This window comes from Canis aureus, chromosome 18, assembly GCF_053574225.1.
Source record: "Canis aureus isolate CA01 chromosome 18, VMU_Caureus_v.1.0, whole genome shotgun sequence".
NCBI lineage: Eukaryota > Metazoa > Chordata > Mammalia > Carnivora > Canidae > Canis > Canis aureus.
The window spans coordinates 56,092,922-56,105,807 of NC_135628.1; the positions used below are offsets into that span (position 1 = coordinate 56,092,922).

A 12,886-nucleotide genomic window follows, 5' to 3' on the forward strand; every position below is an offset into this window, starting at 1 on the left:
TTGGAACTGGGGCTCTGAGTGGGGTCTGGGTGAGCCTCCAGGCTGGAGGTGGGGTGGGGCATGCTGGTCCTTCCCAGGCCCTCCAGCAGGGTCCCCCAGCCTTGGATACCAGCACATGTCCTGACTTCTCCCCACTGCTGACCCTCCTTCTCGCCCATCCTTAATGTCTCACGTTGGCCATGGCCTGGGCTGAGGGGCACCATCGTGGGGAGCTGTGGTTAGAACACCAGGAGATTGGAAAAAATTGGAAGTGGGGGTAGGGTTCCCCAAATGGCTTATTCTAACGGGGGCTCGTTGGTTGGTCACTGTGTCCCCATCCGGGAACCCTGGTGAGGGAAGAGACTGGGTTTGCCCATCCTGTTAGCCTTGCCCTCTTCAGGAAAGCCCAGGGAAATGGGCAGGCACAGCTGCGCAGCCTGGAGGAGGGTGAGCTAGACGGTGAAGGGAACCCTTCTAGGCAGATGCGTGTGCAAGAAGTTTCTTACGTGAAGAGCGTGGACCAGCCGTGCCCCACAGTGTCGTGATTCTAGACCCAGTGACTGACACCACAGTCTCCACCTAAGTACTGAGGCTGTTCCTGGAAAAACCAAATGTAAACCGCTGACTCCACTATAGTTTCCCTTTGGCCACCAGCTGGTGAAATGGCCCTTTGTCATCTCTAAAGCTCCAAAGCCAACCTGAGCAGCAGATACGGGCTTCCCTCATGGGTCCCAGCTGCTGAAGCAGGAGGAAGGGCGGAATAGGACTGAATAGAACCAGCAGGAGCAGGAGTCCGGAGGAGACCTGAGAACCTCTGAGGGCTTGGCTTGCACAGCAACCACGTGGGCCTAGCTCACTACCGTCACGTCAGGCCCACAGCCTGACTCCCAGGGGGTGCCAGGTGGGACTCTCGCCTTGCCTTCCTTTGGCCCCCTCCTCAAACAGATGATATCCCGAACACCAACCTCAGGTGGTGGTAAAAGGGACCTGGGGTGGGGGTGGAGGTTTCCCTGTTGCTGAGAAGAGAATTACATTTAGCAGTTGCCCAAGGGAAGGGGAAGTGGGGACTGCTTCTCTCCTCTCTCTGCCAGTAGGTAGCACCGTTCAGACCTCTTATTTCTGTTAAGGGTTGAGGAAAGGCTAGGAAAGAGGAGGTGGAGAGAAGAGCCGGGTTGGAGGGAGGAGGAGGGACAGAGGGCAGGAGATGGAGAGAGAGACAGCGCTCACATGGACCCCAGGCTTTCCTAATTCCTATGAGCTGATGACAGTGTTGACTTAATATCCTTCAGTCCTGAAAGCATGTGCTCTACACATGCGTGTGGGGAGGAGGGGGAGGCAGGAGTTAAGAGGGGAAAACAAGCTTCCTTAACCCATGCTGTCTATCAGCTGAGCCACAGATGGAAAAACTCGACTGCACCAGTATCCAGTCTGGGATTCATCCCTCGGGACCGGGGGCTGATAACTTCTTGGCAAAGACTCAGGGAAGACCAGAGTGTAGACTGCAAAGTTTGCTGGGCAGAGGGATTTTACCAATTCCCCAGGAGTGCGTGGGCATTCTGCAAACGGCCCTCGAGAGATCACTGCCTTGGCAGGTTGGTAGTAAGCAGTCCTTCGACACAGCTTAAAAATAAAATAGAACCAGGCTATGGGAGAGGCGAAGAAGCAGCAAGGAAGGACTTGCATTTTTGGAATCTGTTCGTGCTTCATTAAGGGGACGCTCAGCCGTGGCTATGGGACAGACTTTGCACCTTCCCAGGGGCCGGGGCCAACTAAGGCACGCTGCCCCCGTGGTGCGGCTGGTTGGAGTCGCCCGAGGCAGGGAGACTTCCCAGCAGTGGGTGCTTCCAGCCGCCCAGCCACAGCCTGCCAGTCCTGGAAGGGGGGACAGGGAGAGGCCAGGCCATGGAGGAGGCCCTTGGGTCTGGCCCAAGGCCTCGGCTCCTACAGTCACTGCCATCAGGGTGACCTCCGGGGACCGTGAAGGTGCTTCATGTGCGTCTTTCCCTTCCTCTTCAAGTGTGGCGGCAGGGTGGCTTTTCCATTGCCGCTCTCAGCTGAGGAAACTGAGCCCAGGCTGGCTCGGTGCACAGACAGCTTCCTAGCTGCAACCTCCCCCTTCCGCTCTGGATGGCAGTCTCTCCCTCTCCTTCCCTTCACTCTCTACATCTTGGCAGAAACCATACAAAAGAGAAAAGGGGTGGATACTGCACAGTACCCTGTGCCAAGCACCCAGGGGTGGGCATTCTCCCAACAGAAGAAATCTGTAAGGAGGAGGGGTCACCACGGGGCAAGGGGGAGACTTTATAAAAGCTGATCTTATCTTTCCCCTGTTGATGTCTTGGGTTACATGAGCCTCCCGGGAGTGACGCTGACCAATCTTCTTCAGAAAGGTAACGTCTGGGGCCAATCCATGTGGCTGGGCCTGCCGTGGGATCCTGTTACCTGCTGAGACGGAGATGGGCTTCTTGGCCTGGGCCTGGTGGCGGGAAGATGGAGAGGGGCCTTGGGACGTGCCAAGCATGCTGGTTGGAGGGCATGTTCCAGGCCCAGGACAGGCAAAGGTGGGCTGTCAGAACAGGTAGGCTCGGACCCAAGGTGAATGCCCCGGGGAACATGGGCTCAAGATTCAGGCACAAATAAAAACCCAGCCTGTTGAAATCATTGTTGCCACTGGAAACAAGCAAGCCCGCAGGCTGGGTCAAGGACCGCACGAGGGGACAATGGGGTGATGCTCTGTGTGACTGGGCTGGCAGGCCCGTCCCTTGAGACAACAGGAGGGACGTTTCAATTACACGAGCATTTCTTAAGCCTGTTCAGTCTGCACCCCACCTGTGCCCTTGCTGGTAGAAAGGACCCTTTCAGCTACCTGAGCCACCTGTTCGAAGGGGCCCTGCTCTTAAACTATGCACTCGCTCTCTCTCCTGCTCCTCCGCCTCTCTCCCCCTGTTTCTCTCACTCTCTCCCTCCCTCTCTCTGTCTCACACACGCACAGAGCCTCTGCTGGCCTCTTCCCACAAAGCTCTCAGCCTCCTACTCCCTAGAACCATGGAAAAGTTGGCAAAAGTGACAGAAAAAGGACATACCTTAACACTCAAAGGAGCCCTCCTTTGAGTCCTGCTGCTCTCAAGAGAGTCCTGCTGCTCTCTTGCCCTGGTTTTCCTGAGGGTCAGGCTCGCAGCACTTAGCACAGGTGTTTGCCCATCATGGGGACTTACCAAATGTGCCGATTCTGGCACAGTCTGCAACCCCTGCTCCCTGCCCCCTCCCCGGATGAGGGTCCTGGTTCTCAGGAAGCGTCAGGGCTGATGCAGTCCCCTTGTATCCCCTGAGCTTCGCCCAGTGCCTGGCACTGAGGGAGCAAGGCCAGAGTGAAAAGGTGTACAGATAAGACCTATGGGGGCACAGCACTCCCACATGCAATAAAGCCCCTGCATTTTCCACCATGCTCCGTTCTCAGCAAACAGAGGTGCCCCCAGGGGGAGTATCTGCAGGTTCCCTCTGGTCCTCCTCCACCTTCTGCACTACCTATGCCTGCCTCAGCCTTTTCTAGCCATGTCCTCATGCATCTCTCCCAACCATGAATGTCTGGCTGGCAACTATTTAAAATGAAAGGGAGAAAATTAGAATAGAATAGAATAGAATAGAATAGAATAGAATAGAAAAATAAAATAAAGTAAAATAAAATAAAATGAAGAGTGTATTAGAAAAAGCGGTGTCTGGCTTTGACCTGAACTTAAGTGACTAGGGAAGAAAGGCCCACCGGAAAGAATGGGAAGGAACATGAGAGAACCTTCTGGATGAAGAATGTTTTGTATATCTTTTTATATTAAATATTTTATTTATTTATTTTAGAGAGGGAGAGAGAAAGTGAGCACGTGAGCAGTGGGGGTGGGGGGGGAGGTGGTGAGAGGGAGAGAGAAAGAGAGAAGCAGGCTCCTGCCTGAGCGTGGAGCCTGATGCTATGTGATGTGGGGCTTGATCCCATGACCCTGAGATCACGATCTGAGCCGAAATCAAGAGTCAGCTGCTTAACTGACTGAGCCAGCCTGGCGTCCCAGATATTTTGTAGATATTGGTGGGAGTGTGGATTACCTGGGCCTTCCAAATTGTTCAAAGTGTACACTTAAGACCTGCTTATCTCACTTTCTCTATATTAAGCATTATATTCTGATTTACAGCATCTTAGAAGATCCAGGGACCTTCTCTTCTTCATTTAGCCATGGGGGCCAACGATTCTCCTTAGTCCTTAACTCTGGGAGGCAACATCAGGGTGGGCAGGCAGTCTCGACATAGGGTGCTCAGGAGCTATATCCTCCCCCGGCGGGGGTGGGGGTGAGATTTATCAGACACATTTGCATAGACCCCAGCACCAGGAGGCTCAAACTTTCAGAAACTACCACCTTGGCCTGGGGGTGTGCCTTGGACTTTTACAACATCATTTATCATCTGATTTTATCCACTTGCCACTGGCACAGAGAGGTATTGTGTTTCCTCTTTATAAACGAAGATGCCAAGTTTCTGATGTACAGAGTTACGATCCTCCTAAGTTGTGGATTCCATATTTGCAAATTCACCGTACTTGCTAACATTTATTTAAAATCCCCAACTGGAGGGGCACCTGGTGGCTCAGTGGTTGAGCGTCTGCCTTCAGCTCAGGGTGTGATCCCGGGGTCCTGGGATTGAGTCTCACATCCAGCTCCCCACAGGGAGCCTGCTTCTCCCTCTGCCCGTGTCTCTGCCTCTCTCTCTGGGTCTCTCATGAATAAATAAATAAAATCTTAAAAAAAATAAAATGGAATCCACAACTGGATACTTATGGCCCTTTTGTGGTCATTTCTGGACATGAGCAGAGTGGAGAAGATGTGAGTGGCCACATCCACACATCCCTATCAGAGGTTGAACGAGGTTGAGGATACTCTGCTTTCTTGTTTCAGTTCACACTTTAAACAAAGGTCCTTTCCATGGCCTATTGAGTGCCGTGTTTTTTGCATTTTCATGCATTTTGTTGGTGATGACACTGTTTAAAATGCCCCCCAGGTATTGTGCTGAAGTGCTGTCTAGTGTTCTTAAGCATGAGAAGAACATGTTGTGCCTTACGGAGAAAATGCATGTGCTAGGTCAACTTTGTTCAGGCACGAGTTCTAGTGCTGTTGGCCTTGAGTTCAATGTTTAAAAAGAAACCAATTTATATTAAATAAGGTGTCTTTAAACAGAGACACACGTAAGACACAGCTATGTATTAAGTTGTTGACAGACATGCTATGACCAGAGGCTCGTAGGAACCCACCCTGGAACCATCCTAGGAGTGGTGGTTCTGTATTCTCAGATTCGGTGTTTGTGGTGACTTACACAACAGAGTGACCTTGAGTAATGGGAATTGCCTGTACTTGTCCAAACCCCATAGCACATTTACAAAGAGTGAGAAGTAGATTCCAGTGATTTCCATCCCAGCCATCCTGCTAGGTCCCTCGCGGCTCTCCCACGCCTGTTCCCGCTGTGGCATCTTGGGGAAGGAAGAGCTGCCAGCAGCAGTAGCTCAGTGCTGAGCAACTCGATAAGGGCTGTACCAACATGACACGCGCAAAGAAGACAGGCAAACGCCAACGTGAGATGTGATGCCAGGTTAACAGAGGTGAGGAGACTCCAGCAGGAGCATCTACCACCCAGAGGAAGGCAGTTTGAGGCTGGGATCCCGCGGGAAGGGAAGGATGAAGGATGCAGCTTCAACAGAGCCATCTAGACAATTGGTGGGGGTGACCAAAGTCAAGAGAGGCAGGGCACCCACACCCAGGAGCTCTTGGTCCTTCCCCGACTGTGTGGTGATTCCTGATTTCATTCTGACAACGCGACGAGGCAGCAAGACAGGCATCACTGTCTCCAATTCGCAGATGAATTGGGCTGCCCCAGATTTACAGCCGGGCCATGTAAAATTTGGACTTGGTGGGAGATGCCCGAAGTGGGTGCCCCTGGTTGTTTTCTTTAGGCCACACTGAGGCAGAGTGCTGGCTTCTCACTGCAGGCTGATGGGCTCCTTCACCAACTACCTACACTTCTCTTTGGCCCCAATCCACCCCTATTTTCAGGTATTATGTCCCAGTCCACTTGATAGGAGGCAGGTATCATGTTACTGAAGGAGAAACTGAGGCCACACAGGAAACAATTCTGGGTGCCCCCTTCCTTTTTGCTGTTTAACTCAGCTCTAGGGACAGGTTGTAGGGTTACTCACAGCTCCCCTGCTTCCTTTGCAGAGCCTAGGGGGTCCTTCCTCCACACAGGGTTTAGTGCCATGTGGGTCAGTGTCACCAGGCAGGACCAAGGCTGGCATGGAGACCTGTCTCTGGGTGCCACAGACATGATATGTCCGAGAGGGGCCAGCTTTCCTGATTGCCCTTGACGGACGCTAAGTGTGGGTACCCCACGCCAGGATCTGCTGAGCTACCCTTGGCTAAGGCAAAAGCCAGCTGGCCTAGGCCCCCGAGGAAACGAGGGGTCTGGAGCATGGCCCCTTCCTGAGAGGCCCCAGGGGCAGAGGAAAAAGGAAATGACTTCCCTTCTACCTTTCAAAGTACCACCCAGGCAACTCCTCTGCACCCATCAGAGCTGCTTTGAATTCTGAACCCAATCTCTCCCATGCTGTGAGGCTGGCTGCTCTTGGGCTCTACAGCTCCATGTCACCATACAGATGTTTGCATACATTCCCATCCCCCTAGTTTCCAGTCATCCTCCCTTATGTGAGTCAACGGGTCTCAATTTTTCCCACCATAATACATCTGAGGGATTTCAAAGAGCTCAAGGTCTCATGATGCATGAGCCTGTCCCCAGGGACGGGAGGGTGACTGTGCCCTTGGGAGAGGATGCACTAGAATTTAAGAGGACATTTCTCACTTTCAGAAGCATCCTGGTATGGGGGCAAGGTCCTGCCCCCACCTTCTCACACTTGAGAATGACTGGAAGATGTCCTTGGTCACATCCAGTTCAGGCTGGATGTGACCAGCCTTTCTTTAGTAAGAAAGCCTTCTCCCTAATGTGCAACATGGTGTCTGACTGGTAGCATCTCAGTTTCAAGTGTTGACCAGAAGCTTGGGGTTCTAGCAACAATAGTTTAACTGGCAGCAAATTCCCTCTGCGTGGGGCCCAGCTGTTGTTGGCTTCTCCAGTCAGCAATGCCAAGGGTCTTTGGATCCCCAACGAAGAGCACATGTCTGGGTGGGTTGTCTGTACCCTGTACCGCAGCTCTCAGATCACCACTCTGATTTATCTCCACCCTATGCCATTTGCTTCTTCCCTCTTCTCGAGAATACAGTGGAACCCACGCAGAGAGGTGCAGAGGGAGAGTGCCAGCCCTTGAGACAGGGACTTTGGATCTAGAGAGCCCAGGCGCAGGGTCCTCTGACAGCCAGAGGGGGGTCCTTGGGGACTGCACACTCGAAATGTACACCTCAAATACCAGAAGATTCTGGGGAGATATTGAAGAAGGTCTTATGTGGATGTCATATCACTAAATGGAGAGTCCATATCTCGCACATGATCTAGTGGCCCACGTGAGACTTGACAACAAAGGCCAGTGCCTTTATCTGGCGTTCAGTCCCAGAGCCTCACTCTGCAGCCAAGTCAGAGTCAGGAATGTTTGGGATAATCTCCCTCCTGCCCTCCAGGGTGTAATTACCCATGTGATTCCAAGTCCCAATTCATCATCATTCCCAGGCTGACATTTCCACATATCTCTTATGGGAATCTGGCAATTTAACGTGAAGTCAGAACCAAAGAAGGGGATAGGATTGGCAACTGGTACAAAGAAGGAAGCATAAGAAAAGGCAGGGAGAGAAGAGAGATCAGAGGGAAGGAGAGTGGTGACAGAGGAGGGGAAATAGGGAGGAAGTGCGAGGCAGGAGGAAGCTACCCAGCAGTACTCACGTGTTGTGGAGCACACACCAGCCGCAGTGGGGATCGCCCGAGCCCAGGCACTCACTGCAGCTCCGATACTGACTGCAGGACTCCACAGGGACTCTGGTGAGCTGGGACAGAAAGACAAGAGAGGGGTGATCAGGATTTTGCACAACTCCCTGTAGTTCCCCAGGAAGAGATGCTATTCCATCAGATAAATCACCTGAATCAGTGTAGGAACGTGAAGAGGCCCAGAGCTCCAGGCTGGAAGAGACCTTGAGGGGATATTGGAGCGGGTGGCCACCTGAGCATCCGGGGGAGACACCACCTGTTACCTTCTTAGCACTCTCCCTGCATAACCTCCTTACAGCTCATATTAAATTGTTTTTTTTTCATATTAAATTGTTATAGAAGATATTTATACAGTGTGAGTTGACGCTTTCCCACCATCACAACCCCCCAATACTCTACAAACATCCAATCCATCACCTGCTTACTTCTTAAAAATGGAATGAACCCAAATATTTATTTTCTCCATTCTTGTTTTCCTCTCCTTCCTTTCTTTCTTTTTCTTTCTTTCTTTCTTTCTTTCTTTCTTTCTTTCTTTCTTTCTTTCTTTCTTTCTTTCTTCCTTTCTTTTTTTTTCTTTCTTTTCTTTCTCTATAAGGTGTACTGTCTTCTTCTGGGTTCATCTCTTTTACTCTTTTTTGTTTCATTGGTATGATCTGTGTGGTTCCTGAGAGCATGTAAGTAAGCCAAGTCCAAGACCCTTCTCTTTCTCATTCTCCACACTTTTGAACTCATTTGGTAGCTGTTAACCTACCTGCTCTCTTTCTCATGCTGTTGGCCAAATGGCTCTCAAGGTTTTTCACTCTGGTGCTTTCGTAGAACAGCTGTTGCTAGCTACTTCTCCTCCTGCCCACACCCTTTTCATGACTAGAGGCTCCCTCTCCCACCCCAAAGCCCTGTACTCGCTTTCGCCAGCCGCTTGTTCATGTAAAATGTTCCACGTGACATTTCTGCTTAGCCCAAGTGCTTCCATCGCCTGCATGCTCTGCAAGATCTTTTGCATTTCTTTGTTCCCCAACGTAGCTTCGTGCCCGGATGTCTTTTTACGTGACTTCTCAGGGCCCAGTACATAAGAGGTACTTAATCACGATACCCAGGATCAAATGGAATTTTAATTTTCTTTCAATAGCCTTGGTCTTTATTGTCTATTTTGCCAGTTTCATCTTTATGAAAAGTTTTTTTTTGTTGTTGTTGTTTTTTGAATCATCCTTTTTCTATTTGGGACACTGTTTTATCTCAGCAGAAGACTTCTTACCTAATCTTTCAGCTTGCACTAAGAGAATTTGATGTGGCTGTCCTTTTTAATTTTTTGCCGTCAGACAACAGTCGCCGAGAAGCACAGATCACACCGACCTGGCTGAGCCTCTGTGCTTCCTGAGCAAATGCACAGGCTGTGTCCCCGCCACCCACCCCCCCACGTACGCCCACCCCTCCTGCTGCTGCAGGGGGCATCTGCCTCTGAAAAATTATGTACACTTGGCAGGGGCTATTTGTAACTCATGCACAGGCGAACTGGCACCAGGGTCTGCTCAATTAGTCTCGAAACCATCTTTTGGAATTAATTAATAATTAATTCTAAACCCCATATGATCTCTTTTCCCTTTCTACCTTCATTTTCTTATTCCCTTTACATATCTTTTGGTTTGGGTTTTGTACCTCAAGTGCACACGGAGCCTTCTTAATGACTACGCTGCAGTGTTCCTTCTTCCCAGCTACCTGTTGGCCTCCCGCTCCCATCTTAGAGTTTTGTCCTTGGCCTCTGTGACCCTCTCTCCACATTCTTGGATATCTTTTTGCACTTGTGGTATTTCATCTTTCCTGTTACTACTGCTCATGTAATCTGCATGGGCTATGCCTCAGCTCTGCCTACATGTGACTTTCCCATTTTTGCAATTAATTCTGACAATCCGTTGTGTACAAATTACCCTGCTGGCTCTATGCACAGCCAGGAACTTACCCTATTCCTACTGCCTCTTTAATTTCTCTTCCTACCCCCTAAGTGGGCACAGACATGCTGGTCATGTAAGTATATAAACCCTGGTTCCCAGCCCAAAATACCTGGGCTCCCAGGAATTCGTGAGGGGTAATAAGGTCCACAAGCTATTTTCAATATTTCCAAAAGCCTAATGGAAATTGGATGGTGGCTGTTTTCTTTTTTATATGCATACTTGGTGATGTATGTCCCATATTAAAAATAGGAAATATATTATTACTTAATAAATGCAGTTTATTTAGCAGGCAAAAATCTTTGAAAACATGATGCCTAGAGGGGAAAAAAAGTAATAAAAGAGACCATAGATGGTGGAAGTCGGTAACACAAGTACATAATAATGTTTTCATATGTTCCAGCTGCTTGTCTAGCACTCCATATTTTGCACGAGCTTGAGGAGAAAATCATGGCTTGTTCAATCAAAAGCATTTTCTTGGTCTAAACTTAATTAATATCCTCCCCAGTTTCTCCCATTGACATGTTCTATAATGTGTCTTGGATGGATGTGCCATGGGGCTCTGGGGTGTGCCCGCTGCTTGGCGAACCTGATGTTCAAAAGGCTTTGCATTCAGATTTCTAAAAATATCTCGCAACTGGTGATTAAACAGTGCCAATACCCAGAATCATAAAAATCTTTCCTCTCCCGATTTTAAGTGAGCGTGATTTTAGTTTGGTTGGAAGGAGTATAAGAGTACTGGACCCCGCAGAGCTGGGTTCCAATCCTGGCTCCATCGTTTACCATGTTTACCAGCAATGATGTTCTGAGTCTCAATTTCCCTCGACTTTAAACATAGGGACAAAATCCCCCTGCCCACCCCCATTCACGGAGCTCCCCACAGCACAGGTGATCTGGTACGTGTGAAGCTGCTTTGGAAACGCACGAGCACATTGCAAGCAACGGTTATTACTGTCATCTTTGCCGTTCATCCCCCATTCTTCGTCGCACGGACAGTTACCTCTCCGCCACATCACAGGATCCTGGTCCGGCAGCCTGCCCGCCCCACGGAACTCCACCAGGAGTGTAACAGGCCGGGAGGAACTTTTCTTCTTTAGCACCTTGATCATACCGTTTCCTCCTTGAACTGCGATGTCTGCCCCTAAAACCAGTCATTGCTTCATCTCTGAGATGAAACTCTGGGGTAGCCCAGCTTCCTGGATTTATTCAGCGCTTTTACCAGGTACTCTAACAGGCCTGTCTTTTTCTCTGTTTTTCATCTAGATGGATCCCTGTGGGACAGGAGCAGAAGTCCTTCCTAGGCAGTTATTATGAGACCCAGCTTTCTCTCAACCTTTTCTTATAGGATCTTTCTCTCTATGCGTGCAGTCATTTTTTTTTTTATTATTACTCTTCTGAGCTTGATCTAGTTTTTTTTTTTCCCATTCTTTTTAAAGGGTGGATGCTAAAAACTGAGGAGCCCATAGGACTCTGACAGACCAAATAAAAAGGTTACCATTAACTGAGAGCAAGTGCCACCCCTCTTATCTCTCTAGGACTTTCTTGAAGTCCCATTTTCAGGCAGTATTCCCCAGAATGGCCAATCCCTCTGGGACTCTACATCTCCCAATCTATAGCACTGCTTTGCCTCACTCTCCCACCCATGGGTAATCTTGGAAAGCATCAGAAATTTTTCTGACATTTTAAGCCACTTCCAAAAACCAGACTGACTTCATCACTTATCTTGGTACAATTCTCTGCCCTAACGGCTCTGGGTACCTTCCATACTTTGCTAGTAAGCTGCGCAGATGCCCAGGTAGCTTCTGAGCAACCATGGCACTGTGATCCTTTTCCCCCAAACCTCCAGATTCTCCATCCACACCTTATGCCACACAAAGCTGCCTCTCCCTTCCCCCATCACCAGTTCCTTCTCTGACCCTGGAACACAAACCACTCCAGATGCAGAGCCACACGATTAATTAAAACCACCCCACGCTGATTAAAGTCTTAAGCTACAGTGCCAGGCATGCTAATTAACTGCGTGAGGGAATTCAGACCACAGGAAGAGGTGAGAAAAGGAAGTCATGGAGGGGGCTTCTGCTTGGAGAACGAATCAGATGGTGATGTGACCCAAGCCATCCTAGTGATGGATGGCCTCAGACACCACAGAAGATTGAAGTTTGTCCCCTGGCCACTGGACTCCAGGAGATGTGTTGATTGATGTGTCTGCAACTGCTCCCTCACTGCATCTAAAGACAGAAGCCCCACCACCTCTCAGAACCTCTGTGCGTGCCTATGCAGAGCTGGGAGGGAAGTGGGGTTCCTTGGGAGGATGGGTTTGGACATGGCTGCAGAGTTGTCTCAGCACATTCCACTGGATTTGTGCTAAGTCCTATTGGACAGCGTCATAGTTCCTCAAAAACATAGAGTTATCATATGATCTAGTCATTCTCCTTCCAGGTACACACCAGAAAAAAACTGGAAGCAGTGGCTCGAACAGATATTTATAGACCAATATTTGGACTAACACTATTCACAATAGCCAAAAGGTGGAAAGCGGCCCAAAGCAACCCAAACCCAAAGCAAACCAACAAATGGATGGACATACAGAATGTGGTATGGACAGTCATCTCTCTCCTCCATCCCTCATCTGCGGTTTTGCTTTCTCTGGTTTCAGTTACTGCAGTCCAGAGGCAGATGATCCCCATTTTCTGACATGTGATCAGAAGTCAACAGCAGCCTCATGCTAGGTCACAGCGCCTACGTCATTCACCCCACATCCTCTCATCACGTAGGCATCTTATCATCTCATATCATCACAACAAGAAGTACGGTAAATGAGATATTTTGAGAGAGAGACAGACCATATTCACATAACTTTTATTACAGTATATTATTATGATTGTCCTATTTTATTATTAGTTATGGTTGTTAATCTCTTACTGTGCCTAATTACAAAGTTTATCACAGCTTTGTATTTATACGTAGGAAAAAGCATAGTCTATGCAGGGTTTGGTATTATCCATGGT

At 49.4% G+C, this 12,886-nt stretch overlaps 1 protein-coding gene across 3 annotated transcripts in view; it reads right to left on the reverse strand.

Moving 5' to 3' along the window:
- Positions 1–12,886, reverse strand: part of PLXNA4 (plexin A4) — a 427,922-nt gene that overhangs the window by 98,090 nt on the left and 316,946 nt on the right. For all 3 annotated transcript variants that reach the window (XM_077857378.1, XM_077857377.1, XM_077857379.1), the window contains exon 5: positions 7,894–7,994. In XM_077857378.1, coding sequence (XP_077713504.1) covers positions 7,894–7,994 — 101 coding nt within the window. The remainder of the gene's footprint in view (positions 1–7,893; positions 7,995–12,886) is intronic.